This window comes from Myripristis murdjan, chromosome 22 (assembly GCF_902150065.1).
Source record: "Myripristis murdjan chromosome 22, fMyrMur1.1, whole genome shotgun sequence".
NCBI lineage: Eukaryota > Metazoa > Chordata > Actinopteri > Holocentriformes > Holocentridae > Myripristis > Myripristis murdjan.
Genome location: NC_044001.1, coordinates 27,996,869 through 28,020,437, shown reverse-complemented (window position 1 = coordinate 28,020,437; position 23,569 = coordinate 27,996,869). Strand labels below are relative to the sequence as shown.

The 23,569-nt window shown below is 38.6% G+C and overlaps 1 protein-coding gene across 2 annotated transcripts in view; it reads right to left on the bottom strand.

Annotated features, from left to right (window-relative positions):
* Positions 1 to 23,569, bottom strand: part of adck1 (aarF domain containing kinase 1) — a 118,027-nt gene that overhangs the window by 92,668 nt on the left and 1,790 nt on the right. For both annotated transcript variants that reach the window (XM_030045073.1, XM_030045074.1), the window contains exons 2-3: positions 22,147 to 22,286; positions 19,275 to 19,358 (exon numbers count right to left, since the gene is read on the bottom strand). In XM_030045073.1, coding sequence (XP_029900933.1) covers positions 19,275 to 19,358; positions 22,147 to 22,278 — 216 coding nt within the window. In that variant the 5' untranslated portion in view covers positions 22,279 to 22,286. The remainder of the gene's footprint in view (positions 1 to 19,274; positions 19,359 to 22,146; positions 22,287 to 23,569) is intronic.

Below are 23,569 nucleotides of genomic sequence, written 5' to 3'. Positions count from 1 at the left end.
GCTTCAACTCTTCTGGGAAGACTGTCCACAAGGTTGAGGAGAGTGTTTATAGGAATTTTTGACCATTCTTCCAAAAGCGCATTGGTGAGGTCACACACTGATGTTGGTCGAGAAGGCCTGGCTCTCAGTCTCTGCTCTAATTCATCCCAAAGGTGTTCTATCGGGTTCAGGTCAGGACTCTGTGCAGGCCAGTCAAGTTCATCCACACCAGACTCTGTCATCCATGTCTTTATGGACCTTGCTTTGTGCACTGGTGCACAGTCATGTTGGAAGAGGAAGGGGCCCGCTCCAAACTGTTCCCACAAGGTTGGGAGCATGGAATTGTCCAAAATGTTTTGGTATCCTGAAGCATTCAAAGTTCCTTTCACTGGAACTAAGGGGCCAAGCCCAGCTCCTGAAAAACAACCCCACACCATAATTCCTCCTCCACCAAATTTCACAGTCGGCACAATGCAGTCTGAAATGTACCGTTCTCCTGGCAACCTCCAAACCCAGACTCGTCCATCAGATTGCCAGATGGAAAAGCGTGATTCATCACTCCAGAGAACGCGTCTCCACTGCTCTAGAGGCCAGTGGCGGCGTGCTTTACACCATTGCATCCGACGCTTTGCATTGCACTTGGTGATGTGTGGCTTGGCTGCAGCTGCTCGGCCATGGAAACCCATTCCATGAAGCTCTCTGCGTACTGTACTTGGGCTAATCTGAAGGTCACATGAAGTTTGTAGCTCTGTAGCAATTGACTGTGCAGAAAGTCGGCGACCTCTTTGCACTATGCGCTTCAGCATCCGCTGACCCCTCTCCGTCACTTTACGTGGCCTACCACTTCGTGGCTGAGTTGCTGTTGTTCCCAAACGCTTCCATTTTGTTATAATAGAGCTGACAGTTGACTGTGGAATATTTAGGAGCGAGGAAATTTCACGACTGGATTTGTTGCACAGGTGGCATCCTATGACAGTTCCACGCTGGAATTCACTGAGCTCCTGAGAGCGGCCCATTCTTTCACAAATGTCTTGATTCACAGTCTGCATGCCTGAGTGCTTGATTTTATACACCTGTGGCCAGGCCAAGTGATTAGGACACCTGATTCTGATCATTTGAATGGGTGAGCGAATACTTTTGGTAATATAGTGTAAGTATTGTTTACAAAGACTTGATCATCACTTTTATTCATTGTTTTGGTCGTTTTTTAGTGTTTTTTTCTTAATAGAGAAAAAGTGTATTTTTTATATTGTTTTTGGTTTTTATTCAAGTGCAATTTTTGATAAGAGACTGAGTCCATTTCAACGTTTTTGGTTGTGTTTTTTTTTTTTTTTTTAATTATTACAGTGCATTTTTTGTTATCAGGGCGAGTTGGTCAATTTTTTTGTATTCATAAGATCTTTATTTTTTTTATTTTGGTATTTTAATGTCTTATTTATTTTGGAGATTTAATTTTTCTTGTTTGCATTTTTAAATATTCTTGTTTATTTCTCTTCAAAAGGGTATACTTGGATCATTAGGCCTTTATTATCATTATTATTATAAGTTTAAAGAATGGTCTGAAAATGTCAAAATTACAACAATAATAAAAATGGTCTTAAAAGCACAATATTACGCAATATTATTGCTTATCGCAATGATTTCTGACGCAATTAATCGCACAGCAAAATTTGTTATCGTGACAGGCCTAGTTCAAATAAATTGAAATTTAAATTAAATGCATTTTTGTATATTCCTACTCTTAATAGAGATTTTGTGTGATTTATTACAGCCTCATTAAACAACAACAACAACTACAACAATCATCATCATCATCATCATCATCATCAAGAAAAATCAGCTCTGGTGTCAAAAGTGGTGAACATGTTTAAGTATATGGCTTACGCCAAGTCTTCTTCTCGGTGTCAAAAATATCTAAAGCCCAGGTATTGGAAACGGATCAGAGCTGAAAATCAGTGGATCAGTGCATCCCTAATGATGAGCCACCATTGCATGATAATTTCTTAAAGGGGGCCTATTATGCTCATTTCCAGCTCCATCTTTTTATTCTGTGAATAAAGTCAACTTCCAGAAGCCTGCTGAGGCGCGGGCCAAAATTTGTTCTCTTGGGAGGCTGGCAATTTTTATTTTTTAAATTTTATATTTGGCTAATTGGTTAAGGTTAGGGTTATGTTTTGGATTAGGCATAAGTTGGGTATGGCTAACATTAGGGAAAGGCAGTAGAGAATTTTAAGTCATTTTGCCCACGTAGGGAAAAAATGAAAACATCACAAAATAACATGTTAACTCTGATTCACTGCTTCATTCTCACTACCACCACTCCCTTTCTACATTCACTCTCAAGCTCACTTAACCACAGGTTCTCTCCCTCTCTCTCTCTCGCTCTCTCTCAGCTCTTTATCAGCTCTTTTGCATGCTTTACCTGGAGCAGATGACCATAAAAAAGAATCCGTGACAAGCTGACATCAGGTCATTGCAAAAGCAGTCTGAAGAAAGAGAACGATGGTGTATCAGTGAATCGCCAACTATAACTTTTCTTTTAATAAAAAGCAATGCAGATGGAAAGTAGATACATGCTACACAGTAATGTGGTAGATAAACCATGGTTAAAACAAAATCACATAGACTGGACATGGTGCCAAAACATCCTATGCAGCTGATAATTTGAGCCACTCAAAAGCCAAAAAAAAAAAAAAAAAAAAAGCCAGCCACTTAGTGTCAACCTTTGCCAATGCCACTGTATAAAAAGAGAGGTGCTAAAGCTATTGTGCAGCTTGGTCTTACTATGATGAATCTTCATCCCTTCCAAATAAACAAATGAACACAAAATTGCATTTCCAGCAATACAACTTCAATTACACCATCTGGCTGTGGGGTATTGTTTCATACATTGTAATGTAGAAGGCAATCACCTTTGTTTTCATTTTACATGCATGCCAACCAAGAATGCTGTCAGAGTTAATTTGACACAAGTTAAAGAACGAACACAGGCTAGTCAATAAAAGACAGCCGCAAGCTACTGAATAGTGCCCAATTGCCTTGTCTTCAAAGCTTGTTACACAGATCTCAGACAGCAGTTTTATCAAATCATTTGTAATGGCATCCACAGTGTGCCCTCTTTATAATCTGAATGTGCATGTGCAGCCTATATTAACCATCATCACTGCAGGGCAACAGGGCATCTCAGATACAAATAAATATCTTTTATAAGCTCTCATTATGGCCACCACTTGACCAGGTATGAGCCTACATAAACACTCTACATGAATGTCCTAACTATCACTACCACCACCATCCCCAACCACACAAACACTGACACACCCTGTAATAAGAGGGGGACACACAGTTACACCCTTGCTATCCAACTTCATTCCCTGTCTGGCAGATTAAAGACAGAGTAGCTCTCAGCTAAAAATGGACAGCTCAAAGCCAGCTGCCCTCTTTTCATTCGATTCACTCAATTAGAGTAAATAAACCCGCACCATTTCCTGGTGTCTTATATTAAACAGAAGATCAGTGTTGTCTTTGACCATGCAGAGGTGCCACACACACACACACACACACACACACACACACAAGTTCCGCCACCCTGAAAGAATTGGTAAATGCAAGTGGTTTAGGTTTCAGTCAGAACATTGTGTGTTGTTATCCTGTTTTTATTTTTCATCCAGTCAAGATGGCCTATTTTTCTTATAAAACAAATGATTCAATAAATATAAATAAGGTGATTTGACCGGTTTAATTATTTGTTTGGAATAACAATCGAGGAAACTTAGAAGGACCAAACCGGTGATACTGTATGCTTAGCATATATATAAATATATCTACAAAATGTACAAGTTTTTTCCATGAAAAACATTGTTTTGCACCTTAAATGTAACTCTAAAGCTTGCCCTCTTTGAAAATGTGCAGTTCTATGAATATGAAAATGAATCTCAGATTTTAGGGGTGTGCGCACACACCTCCACCTTCAGTAGATGAGTGTGAAAACACTTTCTAGTTCTCACGTTCTAGTGGCAAACGTTTCACAGATACAAGTCAGTATAGTCAAGGTCAGCCATTTGAAGGGACAGAAACATGAGAAAAACACATTTTTGAGTGGAGGGAGACTTTAATCTTTTCCCAAAGCAAGCATCCAGCCATTGTTTACCATTCAGTTGACTATGATATTAAAATAAATGTTCAGATATCACCATAATAATCAACTTGAAATTGTGTGCAATGAAACGGTCTCTCTGCTCGAGAACAGTCCCCAGGAATCTTCTCTGTTTGCAGGAGGGGCACCCGCCCCCCTTGTGATCTGATTGGCCACCTCGTGTGCCCACCAAATTATCACTGGCTCTTATTATTGTCAATCAGTGGGTGCTAAAAAACACCAGAGAACATGCAAGCAGGTGTAGGAACCGCAGGGGACAGGGAGGACATGTCACCCCATTTTTAGGAACAGTTACACTTTCCATTGTCATAATTACAATGGGAAAAAAATCCAACAGGCATGTGACTTTTATTTTGATAGATAGGATCCGAAAAACTGTCAGAAAGCATCCATTTTGCTTGACAATGCTCAACCCCTCATGTTACCCACCAGCAGAGAAACGTAATATGCAATAGCAACATGGTGCAGTTTCAGCGGCCGAATTTCAGCATGAACGTCAGTTCAACTAATGCTGCCCGAAAATGTTTGTAAAAATGTTGGTAAAAAATCCTTCCAGGGATGTAATAAGGAACTAGGCTAAGTAAACCAAATGTTTTTTTGTTTTGTTTTGTTTTTTTACACAACACAGCCCAACAGTGACATAAGCCTTAGCATTTATGTAAAAAACACCCTGATACATGCAGCAGGTAAGAGGAAGGTAGAGCTGGAAGACGTGAGGTCTGCTAATAAAATGATTTCTGATGAATAAATGGGATGTTACACTGTAGTTTTAAAATGGGATACAGCCTATTGGTGTTTAGACAAACATCACTGCAGCCATGTCTTATCTTTAGGATCAGGAGGGCAGGGACATGACAAGAGGAGAAGAGACAGAGTCTCAAAATTATTCGTGGTGAACATGTTTAAGTATATGCCTTATACCAAGTCTTCTTCCCCAAAGACAGAACAAATCAAAATTGATAAAACTGACAGCCTACCAGAAGTGTTGTATGTTATTTTATCAAGAGAATCCTGGTAGCAGGAGCAGGGAAGAGTCAGGTGGAGCTACTTGATCTCAAGTGTGGTCTTAAAATAGATTAATGATAAATACAGGGTTGATTCAGAGCTGCAGGCTGTGAGGTGGGGGCTTAAATGGATATGTGATGAATAAATTCAAGTTTATGCTTAAGTTTTTAAATGAACTACATTGAGATTTAGGGCCATTTGCTTAGACAAGCATCACTGTAAACTTTTTTAGGAGCAAAAAAAAAAAAAAAAAAAAAAAAAAAGCAGCAGCATAATGGTGAGAGTTCACTTCAGACACAAGATTTCAGGTGAGGTCTTCAAAGGGAATAGAGTTACATGTTTTACTGTGCTGTGGAGATATATCAGTACATGTGTACTAGTTGTATGCAGTCAAAAAATGAAGTATTCACTTTTGATGGCCCTCCAATCACAACATGTGAAAACTGACAGTGCTGCAAATAGTGTTAGTCCTGCATAACACATTTCCCCCGCTTAATCTGTCTTAGGCTACTGTTAATGAGTTTACTCACTGCACATAAGAGCCAGATGTTCATGAGAATAACAACAAGTGGAGAATTTTAATGTTGACAGTGCAAAATGTAAAGGTCATGCACAGCTTCCTTACAGGGTACAACAATTAATGTAGCCAGCAAAAACACCATGAAGACAGAAATACACTGAATTACTGTACAATTTAAGAAAAACAGGCCTAATTGTTTCAGCTGCAGTCTAAAAGTTGAAGAGAGAGGTTGGAGGCAGCCTTCATTTCTATTGATGCTTATGGAATGCCCCCCAATTTAAGAGTTGTTCCCCACTATGCCCTCCACTTGAAAATATTCTGAATCCACCCCTGCTTTCCATAGCCAATTATCAGCTCTGTGGTTTATGAATGCCCATGACTTTGTTAGCCAGAGAAGCAGAACATTATACGTGTTTCTACCAAAAATTCATTATTTGAACATTTTGATTAAAGGTTGTAAAATCTTTCCTAACCATGCATGATTTACTTAATGCTTTGTTGTAACATAAAATGTGGATAAACTCTAAGGGGCCAAACATTCAAAAATCAGAGGTAGTGTCCTTCAAGCTATGGCAAAGACCCTGCATCTTTATCGTATGCCACCTAAACATCCAAACCTGCTTTCATTCATTACATTTAAGGAAACACCAATAACAAATACTGAATCCTGCACGTAGTGACGATATTGGAGTGCGATAAATTATTACATGTGGGTCACTGAACTATCACGCTACAAGAAACAGTCCTGAATACTTCCTGATGTGATGTTTTTGGCATCTAAATGGATTTCTGGCATTGTGCTCACCCACTGCAATGTTTGACACAACAAGCTCAGTTTTGGACTGCCACATGGACAAGAGTTCTCACAGGCTGCCACACCTTGTCATACTCATTTGATGCCTGTGGTTGACATGCTGGTAGCAGTGGTTTGTGTAAAAGGCCAGGTCATGATGAGTGTTTTCAGAAATTTAGAAAATGCACACAACAGGTTGATTACACCTCAAACCCATGAAACCAATACTAAAAAAAACAAAGCTTACAAAGCTGTTTGTGTCAAACATTCAACCAAGCAAAGCTTCTGGAATAACTGGAGAATTCTCAACCCGTCTTCTGATTTTAGTTCAAGTATGAACCACTGATCTGCGCCAAGTATTTCAATTAAGAAAGCTTGCTAACTGTGCATCCTAGATCTGTGGGTCCTTGGGGGCCTTGCAGCAAGCCCTCAGCAAAATAAGGAAGAGTTTAAATGCCGCTGCATCCAGACGCCTGTCACAAGCTTTTAAACACAGAAAATCTGATCCAGCATCAGCGATCTGACCTTTACATATACGATTTTAATAATTACAAGCATAATTTTCTTTTCATTTTGCGAGGAGTTTTTTCTTTATTAACTTCCTGGAATTGGTTTTGCTAATTTTCTTGTCTTTTTTTGCTAATATCTTTTATGTTGTTTAAATCATACTAAACTAAATAAAACATAGTTTGTTTGTTTTTTTTGTGTTGACTTTCAGTAAAGTTTTGTTTTGTTTGCTAGTTTTATGTTTGTTTTTTTAATTAGGATTTTTTCCCCCCGTTTATTCATTAATTTATTTATTTGCTCATTTTTCCAGTCATTTGTTTCATGGCCTTTTTCCCATTTTTGCTCGTGTCAATGGGTTAATTCACTAGGACACAAAAAACATAACAGTGATTGTGATTTAACCTCGCCACAAACGAAAGTATCTTTTCTTATCAGAGTTCCAAGGGCAAACCAATTTGAAGTGGGGGTCCAGGGCTTACTGAGAGTCAACCTGGGGGTCTACAACATGAAAAGTTTGAAAAGCGCTTGTGTCAGATACTAATTGTTTTCTACATTAATTATGATGGGAGAGCATGTTTGACTGGTTGCTCCCTCAAAAACATGACATTCGAGTCCGAACCTCCCAGGCATCATGCCAGCTGCTGTTTGGTTCACCAATGCCCTCACTGGCAGGAAGAGAACAAAAGTGACAGAGAAATTAAGTATGTCTGTCTGCTGCTGGAACTCAGCTTGTCATTGTTGCTCTAAATGCAGCAGGCAGCTAGGAAACAAATGTTAAATGCTCCCTCCTTTCCTTATCCCTCAAGGATTTTCCCGCCACAGACCTGTTTGCTTGAAATGCTGTCGTCACAAGCTCCTCAAGGTCAGGAGTTATGTATCTCCCCCATCCCAGATTTACATACGTCCCTCAGAACAGCTTGAGCTGGAGTGGTGGTGCTGGGCCCTTATCAGAGCCCAGCACCCTCCCTCTCTTCCTATGGGAGACTACAGCACTGCTCACCGTGGAGGCTGTGGTGACTGGTGACATCTAGTGATTCAAGAGCTAAGTGCACGCCTACCAACCCTTTGAGACCCAGGCTCTTATTTTGACAGGTCTTATCTAACCCTAACATTTTGTTTTTCTTTTTTTAAATTTTGAGGAGGGTGTTTTTTTTTTTTGTTTTTCATTTTTCATTTATTTATTTTAATTGAATGGCAAATTCTGCAATTAAAAATGTAAAAATATATTCATCAATCATACACTCTTTTTCACTACTTTTGGAAATACTTCAAGAATTTAAATGACACAGGCATTTAAACACCAGATATCTGACAGCCACTAATCTGACAATTTACATTTCATTGTAATTTTGTTAGTACTTTTTGATCATTTTCAACTTTCCAACTTTTCTGGTATTTTTATTTATTTATTTATTGTGCTCATTTTTTGCTAGTGTTCTGGTGATTTATTTATTTATTTATTTTTTGCTAATTTGTTCACCCCTTTCTCCATGTTTTTGAAAGAAATCAAGCACAGGGGGTGCCCCCCTCACAGGATAAGAGTGCGTACGTTGTTAAGGCTGAGTCCTGATTGCAGCGTCCTGGGTTTGATTCTCTGAGCCCAGGCCATTTGCTGCATGTCTTCCCCTCTCTCTCCCCTTCCTTTCCTGTCTCGCTCTACTATGACTGTCAAAAAAAGCAGAAATGCCAACAAAATTATCTTAAAACAAAAAAAAAAAAAAAAAAAAAAAAAAAAAACAGAAAGCTCAGGTTTCAAAAGGTTAAAAACTCTGAGCTACTGTGGTGCCTGAGAGTTTGTAAATCCTTTTGAATTTTTTGTATTTCTACATAAATATGACCTAAAATGTGAACAGATTTTCCCTAGTCCCTAGCCCTAAAACTAGATGAAAGAACCAAATTAAACAAGTGACACAAAAATATGAAACATATTCATTCATTCACATCGATGGTTGCATTCACTGTCTTGTCACAAAATCTTGTGTAAAACTCTACAGAAGATAACTAAGCTGTACTCAAATATTAGTCTTTTCAGTCCCAACTCTTTGTCTTGGCGCAGACACACACTCTGGTACCTGTCAATGCAGAATAAATGACAATAACATTTACCCTCTAAGCCATCTCAGACAACTAGCCTGTTTCTCATTAATAAGTGCCAAGAAGAAGCCAATACGGCAACAGAGGACTCCAAGGGAAGAGGTCAGTCAATTAGAAATGTAGCCACCCCATCACCCTTGCCACTGAATTCAGAATCACTTTTATTTAACAGGCTATATTTGAATGAGTCTGATTATTCACACACACACACACACACACACACACACACACACACACACACACACACACACACACAAAAATAGTAATAACAATAATAATAATAAATGCTCAGGGACCGTGGACCACTGGAAATACGTCCTACAAACAGGAGTTGTAACCTCCAGCTGTGACCTTGACAGAGGTCTGCGCTCTACTGACTACCTTCTTGTTCTTGCTGTAGCAACCTTAGATATATCTACATTCAGCCCACATGATTAACTTAACAGAGAGAAAAATACGTTTGCTATGAATGAGCTTTCCCATGTGAAAATGCCCCTCTTTCAAATATTCAAAAGAGGTTTGTTTGAAACGGGGCATGCTTTTCATCAGAGCATAGGGCATGAACGCAATACAAGTCCTTATCTCCAACCCTGTGGAGATATACTGGAAATGAATTTGCATGATACTGCGCAGATGTGCAGAGTGAATCAGCGCTTTTTCCCTTTCGTGTCAGCCATGAAAAGCCACCTTCAAAATGGTCGCCTCTGAAATTAACTCTCCTTTAAGCTCCTGCCTTTTTCTCATGCAGCTGAGGAAGCAAGGGGGTCATTAGACATCAGTATCTGTTTGTCTTTGCTCTCTGCAACACCGTTTAATCTTCCTCTCCGTCCTTTGCTTAATCTGCCTGCCTTTTTGTCTTTCCTTCCATACCCCCATTTTTTGAGTCAATAATTTTGTGATGAAACATCTGTGTGATTTCTGGTGACCTCTCATCCACTCCCCAGTACATGACGCTGCTTCTAAACTGTGCTCATAATCAAAGGTTGATTCTCTCTCGTCAACTGTAATCAAATCACACTACTAAGATTTGATGGTTACAGGTTTTTGAAGACCCAAACTAATAGTTTCTGACTGATGCTGCCAAGGGCAAATTTTGTGCTACCATCTAAATTCTTTAAATTTGGTCATTTTCATGCTTCACAAAATATGATTTATTGTGAGCTTCACCCATAATTTTATCCCTGAACATCTGAAACAGTATATAAGCAATAAGGAGACAGTAACACTGTCTACTGGAACCCATACCGATGAAATTGTTTTAGGTGGGTTGGCAGTTCCTTTAAAAGAATCTTGCACCTCAAAATGAAAAATTAGTCAATAATTATTCACTCTGTTGTCCGCTCTACTGAACTTTGAAGGACCATCAAACAAACAGCAAGCTAGGCCCTGTAGTTCTCAGCCTTCCCCAAAGTATTGCGGTTAAAAAACCGTACCAGTGACTTTGCTTGTTTAGCGTGATATCTACACATTTCTGCTAATCTTTTTCCCAAAGCAAGCAGTCATATTTTAGAACTCCAATTTAATTTTTCCTCTGTTTCATCCAGCCATCGGTTTCCATTCATTCATTCAAAATGAACTTTCAAAGACTTCAAACTGTCTTCACACCAGTAGTCCATCACTGTAAGAAAATCGCCTATAAACCCCGTTGAGACTGCAAACAGTGATTTGGGCCTCTAAACAAACGCGAACTTGAGAGTAACCTCCATAATACTGGAGGTGGATGACTGGATATCTAATTCTTAACCCTTTGAAAACTGGGCTAATTCACTTTGTTGTCCAAAATTATCATATTTAAAATCTAATGAAATCTAATGAAATTGCCACCAAATTTATGAAATAGGGAGAAGAAAAAAAATTAAGAAAATTACCTCAAAAAGAACAGAAAACAGAAAACAGAAATTTTACAAGAAACTACAAAAAAATCACAAGAAAATTACTGTTAAAAAAAGCAAAATAAAAACAAATAGTGATTTTTGCTCATAGCATCAAGTAAAAGGTATAAAAATAAAAAGTTAATAAAAGGGCAATATCATCCTGATAAATCAGTCTAACCTTACACACTGCTGTCCACCTAGACAGAGAGCACCAAATCTATATCCAGATATATCATATCTGGATATAGATTTGGCATTTTGTTTGTCCTTTCATGTAAATCGGTAAAAGTCCCTATGAACATTAAAAGTAAAGCTCTAAATACACTGGAATTCCAAGTGGAGGGCAGAGTAGCCAAAAACATTAGCCAACAGTTTAGTCCACAGCGAAAGAGTCACACAATAACCTTCACACTCACTCTCTCTCGTTTTTTCCCTCCCCTAGGACTCAGCTAGGCCCGTCATGCATTATTCATGCGAGTTAAGTAAGCTACATTTAATTTCCCAATCAGCTGTTGGCGTGGCTCGTAATGAGATGCTAATAGTTGAGGAGCCTGAATTCCCTGAACCACAGTCCCTAAGAGGAAAGGAGAGAGGGGGAGAGAGAGAGAGAGAGAGAGAGAGAGAGAGAGAGAGAGAGAGAGAGAGAGAGAGATGTTTAGAATTGCATAATCAGCTCAAAGATAAGGACCTAACCACATCAGCCAATGCTCTCCCATGTCTTGTGCTCTCATTTGATTTCTGTTGATGTGTGTTTTATGCTCTCTCTCCCCCTTATGCCTTCTAATCAGCCTCGTCAGCATGGGACTGGAGAGGGCCTTTGCAAAAAAAAAAAATTAAAAATTAAATTAAATAAAAGAACATGAGAGCAAGACAGACAGCCATAAAGAAGCAGGAGACAGTGTGCATGTGTGTGTGCGTGCATGTGTGTTTTATTTAGGATTTAATAGTACATCCTCTAGAGACAGGAGATTTGTCTCCCTTGTGTAGTCCCTGCTTGAAACTACTACAACTTCTCTGGCAGTGAGGAACTCCATCCGTTATCACAAGACTACTTCACACACTGAAAAGGTCAACACTAGCAGTGATCAACAGTATTCATTCTGACAGCCATATTTGATTTATTTTCAGTTTTAGTCACAATTTAGTCATTTGAATTTTTATTAGTTTTAGTCAAGGAAATTACAATAGTTTTAGTCTATGAAAAGCCTAAGTTTGATAAAATCTTTCACATTTGTTCTCTTAAATTTCCTCATTAAATTATGTATTTGTTACCTTTTGCTGTTGTACTGTACTTAAAGGACCATGCCAGTTATTTTACATTGTTAGCATAATATCTAAAAAATGCATACACTTCATGTGCTTATCTTTTCATAAAGCAATCAGTTGTATTTTAGAACTGATGTCATTTTTCCTCTTTTATCCATTCATTCTACTATGATATGAAAATGAGCTTTCAGGGACTTCAAACTTTCTTCACACCAGTATTCCATCACTTTAATAAAGTCGTACACATTCATTTTCCTAAAAGCAGCAGAACTGTTGTGTTTTGATGACTTGAAATTAGGTGGAGTGAAAGATCTGCTGTACACAGAGAATATGCTATGATCTCTCTGGCTGTGGCACAACTTGACTACATCAACATTCGTCTCTTCCTACAATGGATTGGGTGACACACGTATGTACTGGTAGAATGTTTTTTTTTAAAGTGAACGTGTGATTTATTGGTCTGAAACAAGTTAAGATACTGTGTCTGCTTTTGCAGGATATGTGGTAAATTTACAGCACAAAGAGAGACAGGTGTTAGGGATGGGCATTTCATGCAAAAATGCTCTTTAGTAATCATGGGGAATTATTCAAACACCCACCCCCACCTACTTTTACCATGGTCTCATTTTGGCTGTACAAAGTTATCAACTTTGTATAGGCAACATCAAATATCAGAGAGCAGATAAGATAAAAGCACAGGAGAGGAATGTTTTTCACTATTGTGATTTTGGTTTGATGCCAGAGATCCTTTTTGGCCTTACACACACTTAGAGGAGGAAGTTAATAGCCAGTTAGCCTGCAGTGACCTCCTCAGTCTGCATAGACTGCAGTGATTCAGGTTAAGGTCCAGGATTGTTCACTTTCAAGTAAAACACATACACACATACGCACAAACTATACCCTCCACCCTGTAAACACACAGTCAGGTAGATCGAATGCTCACTAAGTTTGTGTAGGAGTGGGCTGTAATCCAATTCCCAGGGAAAACGGCAAGATAAAGGACGAGGATGATGGGAGGAGAAGAAAGGTAAGAAAAGAAGGGTATTAAAACAAGAGGGGAGGTAGAGAGAGAGAGAGAGACACACAGAGAGAAAGAGAGAAAGAGAGAGAGAGAGAGAGAGAGAGAGATGCAGACTCACTATCTTTCGGTAATGATCAACAGAATAAAGGTGGTGCATAGAGATGAGTATAGCTGGATTTACATGATCTATATACATTTGTAGCTTTTTCAGTGCAAGTGAATGAGAAGGTAAAATTCATCCGTCCCATCCCATCTCTGTTGACAGCTACACATGCAAAGTAGCGATTGGGCAAGACGCACAGATCAGGTAGCCACAGCATCAACTAGGGAAGACGACTGCAGCTGCACACTGCGGTGGCCTTTAAATGCCTATAATATTTAGCTAGATGATGAAATACAATACCAACAACATCAAAAAAAAAAAAAAAAAAAAAAGTTAACACATACATACATCCCTAAGTATAAAATAAAATAAACCTGTTGCACTTATCATTATGTTCGACCAAATACAAATGCATTTAACTATCTGAAGGTACCTTTTTAATCTGCAGTAAATGTCCATGACAGTCAACAAGCTGGACCCTTTCTGAAAGCTTATCAAGTCCAGTGTAAGATACAACAGAATTATGTTTTAGTAGGCTATATTTCACCTCCGTCGCATCATATCACCCTCAGATTGCTCCAGAAAAACATGTACACAAGCACAGGTGTCAGACTCATGTTAGGTAGTGGGCAGTATTCATTCAAATGAGACCTCACAAGGGGCCTACTGAGCTATGTCAGATATGGGCCTTATCCATACAATCCAATCCATCCAATGCCACACTGAGGGCGTAACATTTTCATGTGAGCTTCTGCACCCAAAACAAACATGTACACATTTTAACGGGCAGTAATAAATATGATTGGACTCACAAAATGTTTGAGCCACTCTGAAAACAAAAAAGTAATCATTTACATTGTGAGTTAAGGAATGGCTTAAAGGCATATAGCCTTAAGTTAATGTTATAATACAGAAATGTACATTGTTTTATTTGTACAATACTGGAGTGTCCTTGTGGTGACAACTGCACTTTTCTGGGGAGGAGGTACACAAACACAGCTCTGCACTGTTGTGCTGTAATTCTGGCTTTTAGGCCTAGCAGACTTACCATTAAGATGGTGGAAACATGGCTCAGGATGAGCCTTAAGCATTTGATTGCCACATGGGAAAACATGTTCATCTAGAGGACATTTTGTTTTGTTTTAGAGTTCACAGAAACATTTCAGCTTATCATGCAGTATTATTCTGTAGATTTGGGATCCAAGCAGCTACTAAAAAATACACAGCCCAAAGGCTTGGAGAAATCAGGCTTTACACCAGAACATTACTTTTCTGCAGAAGGCAATAAAAGCAGTGCATCGGCCCACTCGGTGCAAGGCATGTTCACCGTCTCATCCACCATACTTGAGAGAGCTCCCCTGCTTGTTGTATGATATATACTAATTGGCTGTGAATGGCCACTCGGTTCACTCAGGGCAACCTTTGATGAGCCTGGTGGCTGGAGGAGTGGCTGGTTAAGTGGCTTTTCAATGAACCTCTTCAAAGAGACTGATAGCAGCTTGCCTTGTCCACTGAGGGAAAAAGAGAGGGTAAGATGCTTGCAGAGGAGGAAGAAGAGGAGACGCTACCAGTGCAGAACTGAAAGCTCATTAACCAAGAAGTCAAATGTGTTGGTTGAGATGAGAAGCACACATACAGCTGGATGTCATAAAGTGGTACCTTGATACATCTGACCAACTGACCATGGGACTTGACCCAGGGCAACACAAATGTTTTCTTTTTCTTGTTTGTTTGATTGCTTTTAATTACCATGGTTGATAATCTTTATTTAGCCTAATAACCTATTAAATTTGTCTTGTTTTTAATCAAATGACAAGTGTTCTGTATTCCCAACATACTCATACTCAATAGCTGTAGTCAGTAAGGAACCACCTACAGTACCAGAGGAGGATAACACAGACTAGCTGATATTCAGTTTTTAACACAAGGCCAATGTCTAAAGGACAGACACAACAAAAGCACAGCAGCCTCTAGAGGGGAGAAAAAAATAAAACAGAATTCAATAATACCATAACCTTGGCAGCGACTAAAGACTCATAAATGTACATTCAAGCATAAGGGCATGTACTGACTTAAAGGACTGATCCAACCTTTTGAAGTATGGGTGATTATTAATTTTATCCAATATGTGATGACAGGATTGGTACAATGACAGATTGATACATCTATGCAATCTCATTTGTAAATCAACACGATTCACTTGCTTCTGTTCCCCTATGCGTTAACGTCACGCTACATTCATGTGTTGACTTCTTTGCTTTGGAAGAATCCTTGTTGCAATATATATCATATCACTGTAAGTCGCCGTTACCATAGTAACCTGACATGGCACATGTAAAACAAGCAGGAACAAGGCAGTCAGAAACTTAGTCAGCCTGCTCGTTAGAGTCAGAGCATCAAGCATCTAAGAGTCCAATACATTTTTTTGTTGAAAAAGTAAGAATCGTGTGAGAGAATCATGATCTCACCTCTTAGAGAGAAAAAATTGTGATTCACATTGTATCAAGAATCGTGCAGCCCTATTGTGGAACACTGTCTCAGTCCACTTCATTGGCTGTTGATAGTTGCTGAGTATGGGCGGGAACGCGCTGCAGAACATGGCAATCCAGAGCATCCTAAACCTGCTCAACAGGTGACATGTCTGCTCAGTGTCAGCTAGACAGGAAAACATGTTGTGCCCCACCAACAGTCCCTATGCTCTGTTTCCTCCTTGGCTAATGACAAGCCGTCCAACCAAATTTGGTGGAAATCCCAGCATCCAAGTTACGCTACTGTGTGACAAACAAACAAACAGATGCACACTGAATCGGTGGGGGGACAATAAACGTAGAGACATTAGGTGGGGGACAATAAACACAGAGCCCTTGGCATGAGAGAATTTATCCACCTAGTTCATGTGGCTTTTGAAATCCTCTATCTGTGGCCTGAGGGGAGCGGGTAGCATCCATTGTATGTATAGAGTGTAAGCGGGTTACCAATCAGTCTTTTGTCCTAATAAGAGTGAATGGGACCCAGGTTTACTAAGCAATGACCTCTCTTTTCTCCCTGCTGTCTGCTGTTGACAGAAAACGAGTGCAGAAAAATCGCCGGCATAATGATGCTAAACAAGTCCGCGCTGCTGCCTCACCTCCACGACTTCATAATAATTAGGAGGCAAGCCTCTTCTCTGTATTAAATCACCACCATGCATTAATTCTAATCAGGCTGTGTAGCCAGGCTTGACCAGCGGGCCCCAAGGGGCTGCACTGTGTGTGTGTGTGTGTGTGTGTATTATACACAGACAGAAACACACACACACACACACACACACACACACACACACACACACACACACACACACACACACACACACACAAGGCCAACCATGTTGAACCGTGCTCTTCAAGGTTCACTGCGTCTCTTTGGCGGAGGAACAACACCCCCTACAGCGCACCATTTTACTTTTTACACTTTGAGAGCAGCTGAGTCTTTGACCTTTGAAGCAGCGGTCTCCTGAGTGAACCCTACTCAGCCATGACTTGGCCTTTTAACAAATATGAACACAAATGGCAGATAGGATGTTAGTTGGCATTTACTGTTATTAACTTTAAATCCTGAAGGTGGGCTTTCCTCCCTGACCAGGTGTTTTAAGGTGTATTTCAGATCCTGCTACAAATAATAATGTGTTCACATGTATAAAAATTATGTGCTGTGGGTGTATTCCTCTGCAATCAGAGATGGGCTGCTGAGCAGCCAAAGGTCGGCTGCTATTTGCTGCTATTTTGTTTTCTATAAACTGTGAGCTTGTAAAGCCTTTTGAGGCTATAACAGAGCTCAGAATAAACTTGAACTTGAGGTCTTTTTTTTCAACCTCAAATCTTAAGGCTTGAGCTTTTGTCATTGTTAATATCTTCTCCCTTAAAAAGATAACAGTGATTTTTAACGTTTGGCCCTTTAACTACCTTTTCATGCAAGGGTTCAAAGGATTTCACAAAATATTATCAAAATCCCTCAATTTTCAAATTTGAATTTTTGGTTGAAACAGCTACCTTATAATGTTTTGCTTCTGTGGCAAAGTCATCACAAACATTCATAAACCACAAAACTTTAAACTGGCTGTGTAAAGCAAACATTTCCCTGGAGATTATTTTCCAGCGGAGAGACTGTTTCGCTCCACTCAACTTCAAATAAACAAATAAACTCCCACACATTGTCTGACTTACAATAAATATTCATGGTAACGTTTCAGAACTACACTTTCATCAGGCTAATGGTCATTTGTCTGTCATTTGCTGAAGTTTATCTGCAACATTTAATCTATTCGTCCCACACCTGGCTCGTGAAATAGAGTGTTTTTCGGTTCTTAGTCATGAAAACACAACAGTGCTGCTGCTTTTAGGGAATCTAATGTGGACGACTTCATTACAGTGATGGAATACTGTTGTGAAGAAAGTTTGAAGTCTCTGAAAGTTCATTTTTATATGAATAGAACCAATGGCCAGAGCAAATGTTGGAAAAATGATATGACAGTTCTAAATACAACTTTGTACTTCAGGAAAACATTATCAGAAAGATGAAGTATACACATTTTGCAGATATTATGCTAAATATACAGAATCACTGTTGCAGTTCTTAAACTGCAACAACTGAAAAGTAGAACAGTCTGTATGTCTAGAATGACCTTGCATGACTCCTACTTCCTGTAAAGCAGAGTGTTTTAAATAGTGACATCATCCTGCACTAGTGGGTATGAATTAAATTTTCAACCAATAAAACCTTCACAAATATTTAAACTTCCTCTTTCATCCACCTATCACTTCGAAAATGCTTCTACTTCTAAACTCTAACTGTTAAACTGAAATCCTATTGGTTTGCACTTGTGAATGATCCTTCCCTGCACCGTATCCCACCCAAACATCCTGGTTCAACAGGAAGTACATCAAATCAAGAAAGTGAGAGTCCATTTGATGTGTTGTTATGATGGGAAGAGACTGAGATAGGGTTTTCCACTTTCCCACTACCACCTTTAGGAATCCTGTCTTATCCTATCTTGTCTCAGGAAATCCTTGATTCTCAATCCAACATCATTTATCAGCTTTTGCTACCCAGAACCGCTACTACGATGCTACTTTTCTCATTTTGCAGAACTAAATGTTACACTGTAACTTGTTTTTTCTTAAAGAAATATTTGACTACCTACATGTTGCAGGCAAGACTTTACGACTTTACAAGAAAAAAAAAAAAAATCAGAAAAACAGTTTCAGTAATATCAGAATTTGAGTTATTTCTCACAAATTTGCGACTTTACAGTCTTAGAATTAGATTTTTTTCTCATAAATTTGTGTTTAGTATTTTAAATTTAATACTTTTTTCTTGTAAATTCAAGACGTTAATTTTGAAAATGAGTTTCTTCTCAGAATGTTATGTAAATGTCTGCATCTTTGTTTCTTGCCCTAATTTCTTTTTTGTCTGTGCCGTTGCTGCCTTTGATACACTTTTTCTGTCTTAAGTTCAGTTAGGAACATTGACCTAGGAACTATAAATCTGAAATGTCTATTTTCCTAAAGCCAGTCCTAGACCTACTTACTATGGTCACCAAACTGTTAAGACAGGATTTGAGAGTTAGGAGGTTTCCGGAATATGGCCCCAGGACATCAAACTGAATCCCCCAACTTTTTCACATTTCAGGTTTTGCACAACACATAAATACCTATAAAAGCTACATGAAAGACCTACACAACCCTCTGGCTACTGCCATGGAATGACTATTGATGCTAAACAGAGTTTATCTTTGAAAGAGGATTTTCAGAAGAGCTGGTGGTAGAAGCTTGGCTCGCACAAATAACCAAACCAATTCAATTAGATTCTTGCGACAGATCAGACTCAAAACCCGACAGGACAACACAAGTAGAGAAGACAGTAAACATCACTACTTGAATTCAGAGAGCCTGTGCTATCAAAAAGAAAGTATTTCTACCTTGGATCTGAGGGACCAGTACTCTTCGGTGCCATATTCAATGGTCTTGAAAGAAGTGAGGTAGTCGTAGCTGATGATCGCCGTCTGCAGAGGACATGACAAGCCATCAATGCACATTTTGAATACTTTGCTCAAATACAAATACATGGACAACACATGGCAACTTACTAATTTGTTCATCCATTCATTGTTTTGTTCACATATTTTTGAAAGAAGTCAAATGAATTTGGTCAGGTTTCAAAGTGTTAAATGCTTGTGAAAGTGTAATAAGACGCATTTCACAAAATCCAACATCCAATTTAAAAAAAAATTGGTTGTTGACACACCATCACTGATCTAATGTTTAAAGAGAAACAATATGAAAATTTTAAAATTATAAATATAGTTTCCTTGTTTTGTTTTGGGTTTTTTTTGCTAACATTCAGGTAATTTTCCCAATATTTGCCAGTTTTTGGCTAATATTCTGAAAATTATCAGATTTTTTTCTAATTTTTTAATGCTGTCATTTATTTATGTATTTATTTATTTATTTATTAAGTAAGTTAGTTATTTACCTGCTTACTTATTTACTTACTTTTTTTGACAGATGACCTATCAGAACCAAGTGATTTCAATGAACCTATAGCCTCTTCCTGTTTGTATATGCAAGAACTGAAGATGGCCAGATGAACAGAAACATTTTATTCCTTTTCCTTTTTCTTCTTGATTACTTCAATCTGGTTTTATGCACTTTTTTTTATCATGTCCATTTATATAGATACAGCTGTTCTGTGCAATCATCCTCACTGTGTCAGAATAAGCACAAGTGAACCTTTGAAACTCCACTAGGGAATAACTTACCAGTAAATTATCAGCAATCTTTAAGCTTCTGCCATTAGAATTTGAAACTTGTTCATTTTGGCGACCTCTTGAGTCCCATATTGGTAGTGGTAGTATCAACAACAGCTATAGTACAAGTAACAAACAGTATGTACCCAAATACCAGACAAATGTTGTCATATATATTACATATATAGTCAATTATGAACCAGTCATAGATACCCCATAGCCCATATATATTGAACATTCAGATGGGTGATAAATGAAAGGAAAAGCCAACATTAAGTCACTGTTACTGTTGAAACATTACCCTGGTTGAAATAATGCTGTATGCTATAACAGGAAAAGCAATAATCTGATTTGAGCACAAGAATTAGGCCTAGTGCATCTGCAGCTTTCAAAGGTAAAACTATGAAAAGAGAAACTGATTATTACCATCCCTTAATTATAGGCTAAAATATTACTTGGCTGTGAGTCTCAGTTATACATAAATTTTCTATAAAGGATGGCTATTATTGTCAGTTACAACAATGGTTTACTTTCATGCTTATAATTATGTATGCACATTTTAATGTACAACAGGTCAGCTCAAAACCTTTATTTGTGGGGACAGTGAAAGTAATGACAGTCCAGTGACTAAAAACACTTATTTCCCATGTTTATTTCCTCCTTTTATCACAAAATGAACACAGTTGGATAATCACAATATACTGTAGTCATCTAACTTTCTCCATAGCCAAACATCTCTTTCAGGTGTATTTCAGAAAAGGAATGAACGGGATTTTTTTTTTTTTTTTTTTTTTTTTTTTTTTTTTTTAAATCATTCTATTTCTGCTGGTTATTTATTGGGGGCCCAACTGCAGCCACTAGTTTTCTCAACTGATGTTGGGCTCATCTGGGCGATTGGTTTCACTTCAGCATATTTCTGTTGAGGAGGCATCTGATGCCTCATTGTTCCCACGGTAAGCATTGCCTATGGCCTAAGATTTCACAGCATGTTTAAGTTGTAATGCAGCACTTTGCTGTTGTTGGGTTGGCTTCACTGTTCTGACTTCACACCACGTTTATCTGTGAATTAACAAAACTATTCTGAATAGAGAGTGGATACCCAACCTGAACCTGGTTTGGAAAAAAATTTTAGAAATTATCTTCAGGTTGGGTTTGGTCACATTGACATTATTTTAGTGAAACATTAGTGTGAAAAAAAAAAGACGGACATACTGTCTGTTCTGGGCAACTTCCTGAATCGTGCTGGAGGTTTTGTGATGACAGTGAAGGCAACATGTAGGCTAATTCAGACACAAAAGAATGTCTGTCAGGTTCACGTCGGGCTTAGTTACTACGCTCTCAGGGTTGGGTTCCGAAAAGAAAATGCGGCCCAATCTAAACTCTAATTCTTAAGAGTGGAATGGTGGCAAAAAATTAATCCTCATGTACTGAAGATCTTCATCCCCTCCTTCTTTCTACACACGGTTATCTGAAATGTCACTATGATACAAATGGAATAAGAATTTGTATGCCACATTTCTGAAAGTTCTTAATTTCTTCAGCAGTGTTATCAAATCAAGGTTAATATCTAATATCTGATAGCTAACTGTAATTTTAGTTCATTTTGCTTATTTTAAGAGTACGTGTCACTCAAATGTTTTGCTTTTGGTCTGGTAGCTTTTGCATTTTTATTTATTAATTTATTTCATCGTCTTCATCTTGGCATCTTGTCTTTCATTGTGTGTGCATGTGTAGCTAGGTAGGTGTTTTGGTTTGCTTTATCTTATGTCCTATGTTCAAAAGATGATAAGAAAATACCCAAAAATAAAAAGAATTGGCGCTGTCATTCACTCAAACGATTGCAAATGCTGTGTTCTTAAATAACCAAAAATATCCAACTAATGGGGACACGGCTTAAGGGTTGTAAATAAGTTAGTTATCATGAATGCTTTCAAGTCCCTTTTGAACAGGAAACATTTTAGGTTGGAAATGCATCGCAAGATTTTTTACAGCTACAAACTGCTATATCCTAGATCACACAAGGCAAAGTCCTGCAGTTACTCACAGTGACTGCAGCTCGTCCGAAGCGGATGAGGCTGAGGTCATTGAGGTCCAGCTGTCTGTTGTGCAGGTAAAAGCCAGAGGAGGCGAGTGCTGCTGTGGCCAGCGAGGAGACTTTCAGCAGCCGACCAGCCATGAGAGGCACTGAGACACAAGAACACAAGCACAGGTTGAATCTTAATGTCTGCCCTCTGATTTGAGGACTAAAGGCTGTTTTATACATGTACAATGTGTATCTGAAGAAAGTGTGTGATGACTAAACAGATGTTCAAAAGACAGAAAGTGTCCCTGGCGAATCGTAAGGTTGCAGACGCTGCCATTTACTGTCTTACATTTTCATTGGTTGGACTAGCCAAATATTCCTTTGTTGCCATGAAATCTCTCCATATTCGAATGTGAATTTTTTGCTGAAACACCCTGCTTAGAATGTTCTGCTTCTGCGGCAAACAAAGTCCTTAACATTCATAAAACACACACCTGATTACTGGCTGTGTAAAGCAAACGTTTCCCCGGGGACTAATTTCTGGATTCACTCCGCCCAGTTCAAGTCTTCAGAACACAGCAGTGCTGCTGCTTTTAGGAAAACTAATGTGGAGGACTATTATGGTGATGGAATACTGGCGTGAAGAAAGTTTGAAGTCTCTGAAAGTTCATTTTCATATCATAGCAGAATGAATGGAAACCAATGGAAGGAGAAAAGGGAGGAAAAATGATTTCAGAGTTCTGAGATATGACTGCTTTGATATAACTGCTTTGGGAAAAGATTGGCAGAAACATAAAGTATAGACATTTGTAGATGTTGATGATGCAAAATCACAAGCATGGCGCTTCAGTATTTCCTCATCGTCTGTCAAAACAAACACATTGAAGTAACAGGCGGCCATCTTTCCTAAATGGAGACACATCCAGCTGGTTACCATGGAGATGGCAGCTTGTGCCGCAGATGTGTTAAAAGGCTTCATGTGAGTATAAAGGTCCAGTGTCATCCACCACTTCTCTCAAGATGTTTGGTGACACATCTTTTCACCATGAAAATGCCTGAAGCCCTCACAGATTTTGACTTCAGAGTGGAACTTAATATTAAGAGCCTTGTGTCACCTGAATACAACAACACTACTGTCTCATGAAAAGCCAAACACACTTGGCCATTTGTTTTCACTGATCAGACAAAAATAGGTCTGGAAATCACATGCTAAGTATCTCTGAAGATTTGTCCGATTCATTTTCAAAATGGGGTGCTTGAGGGGCTTCCATGCTGCCCTCAGGGAAAAAAAATTAAAAAATGAAGAAAATTTGGGTTCCATGATAATTCACTTTACTACAAATTCATACAGCACAAAAAATATGATTATTACGACATGTTATTATTTTAGTTACATGTTATTTTTAAAACATGTTTTAATCTCTCCTGTCAGTGTTTAAGCATG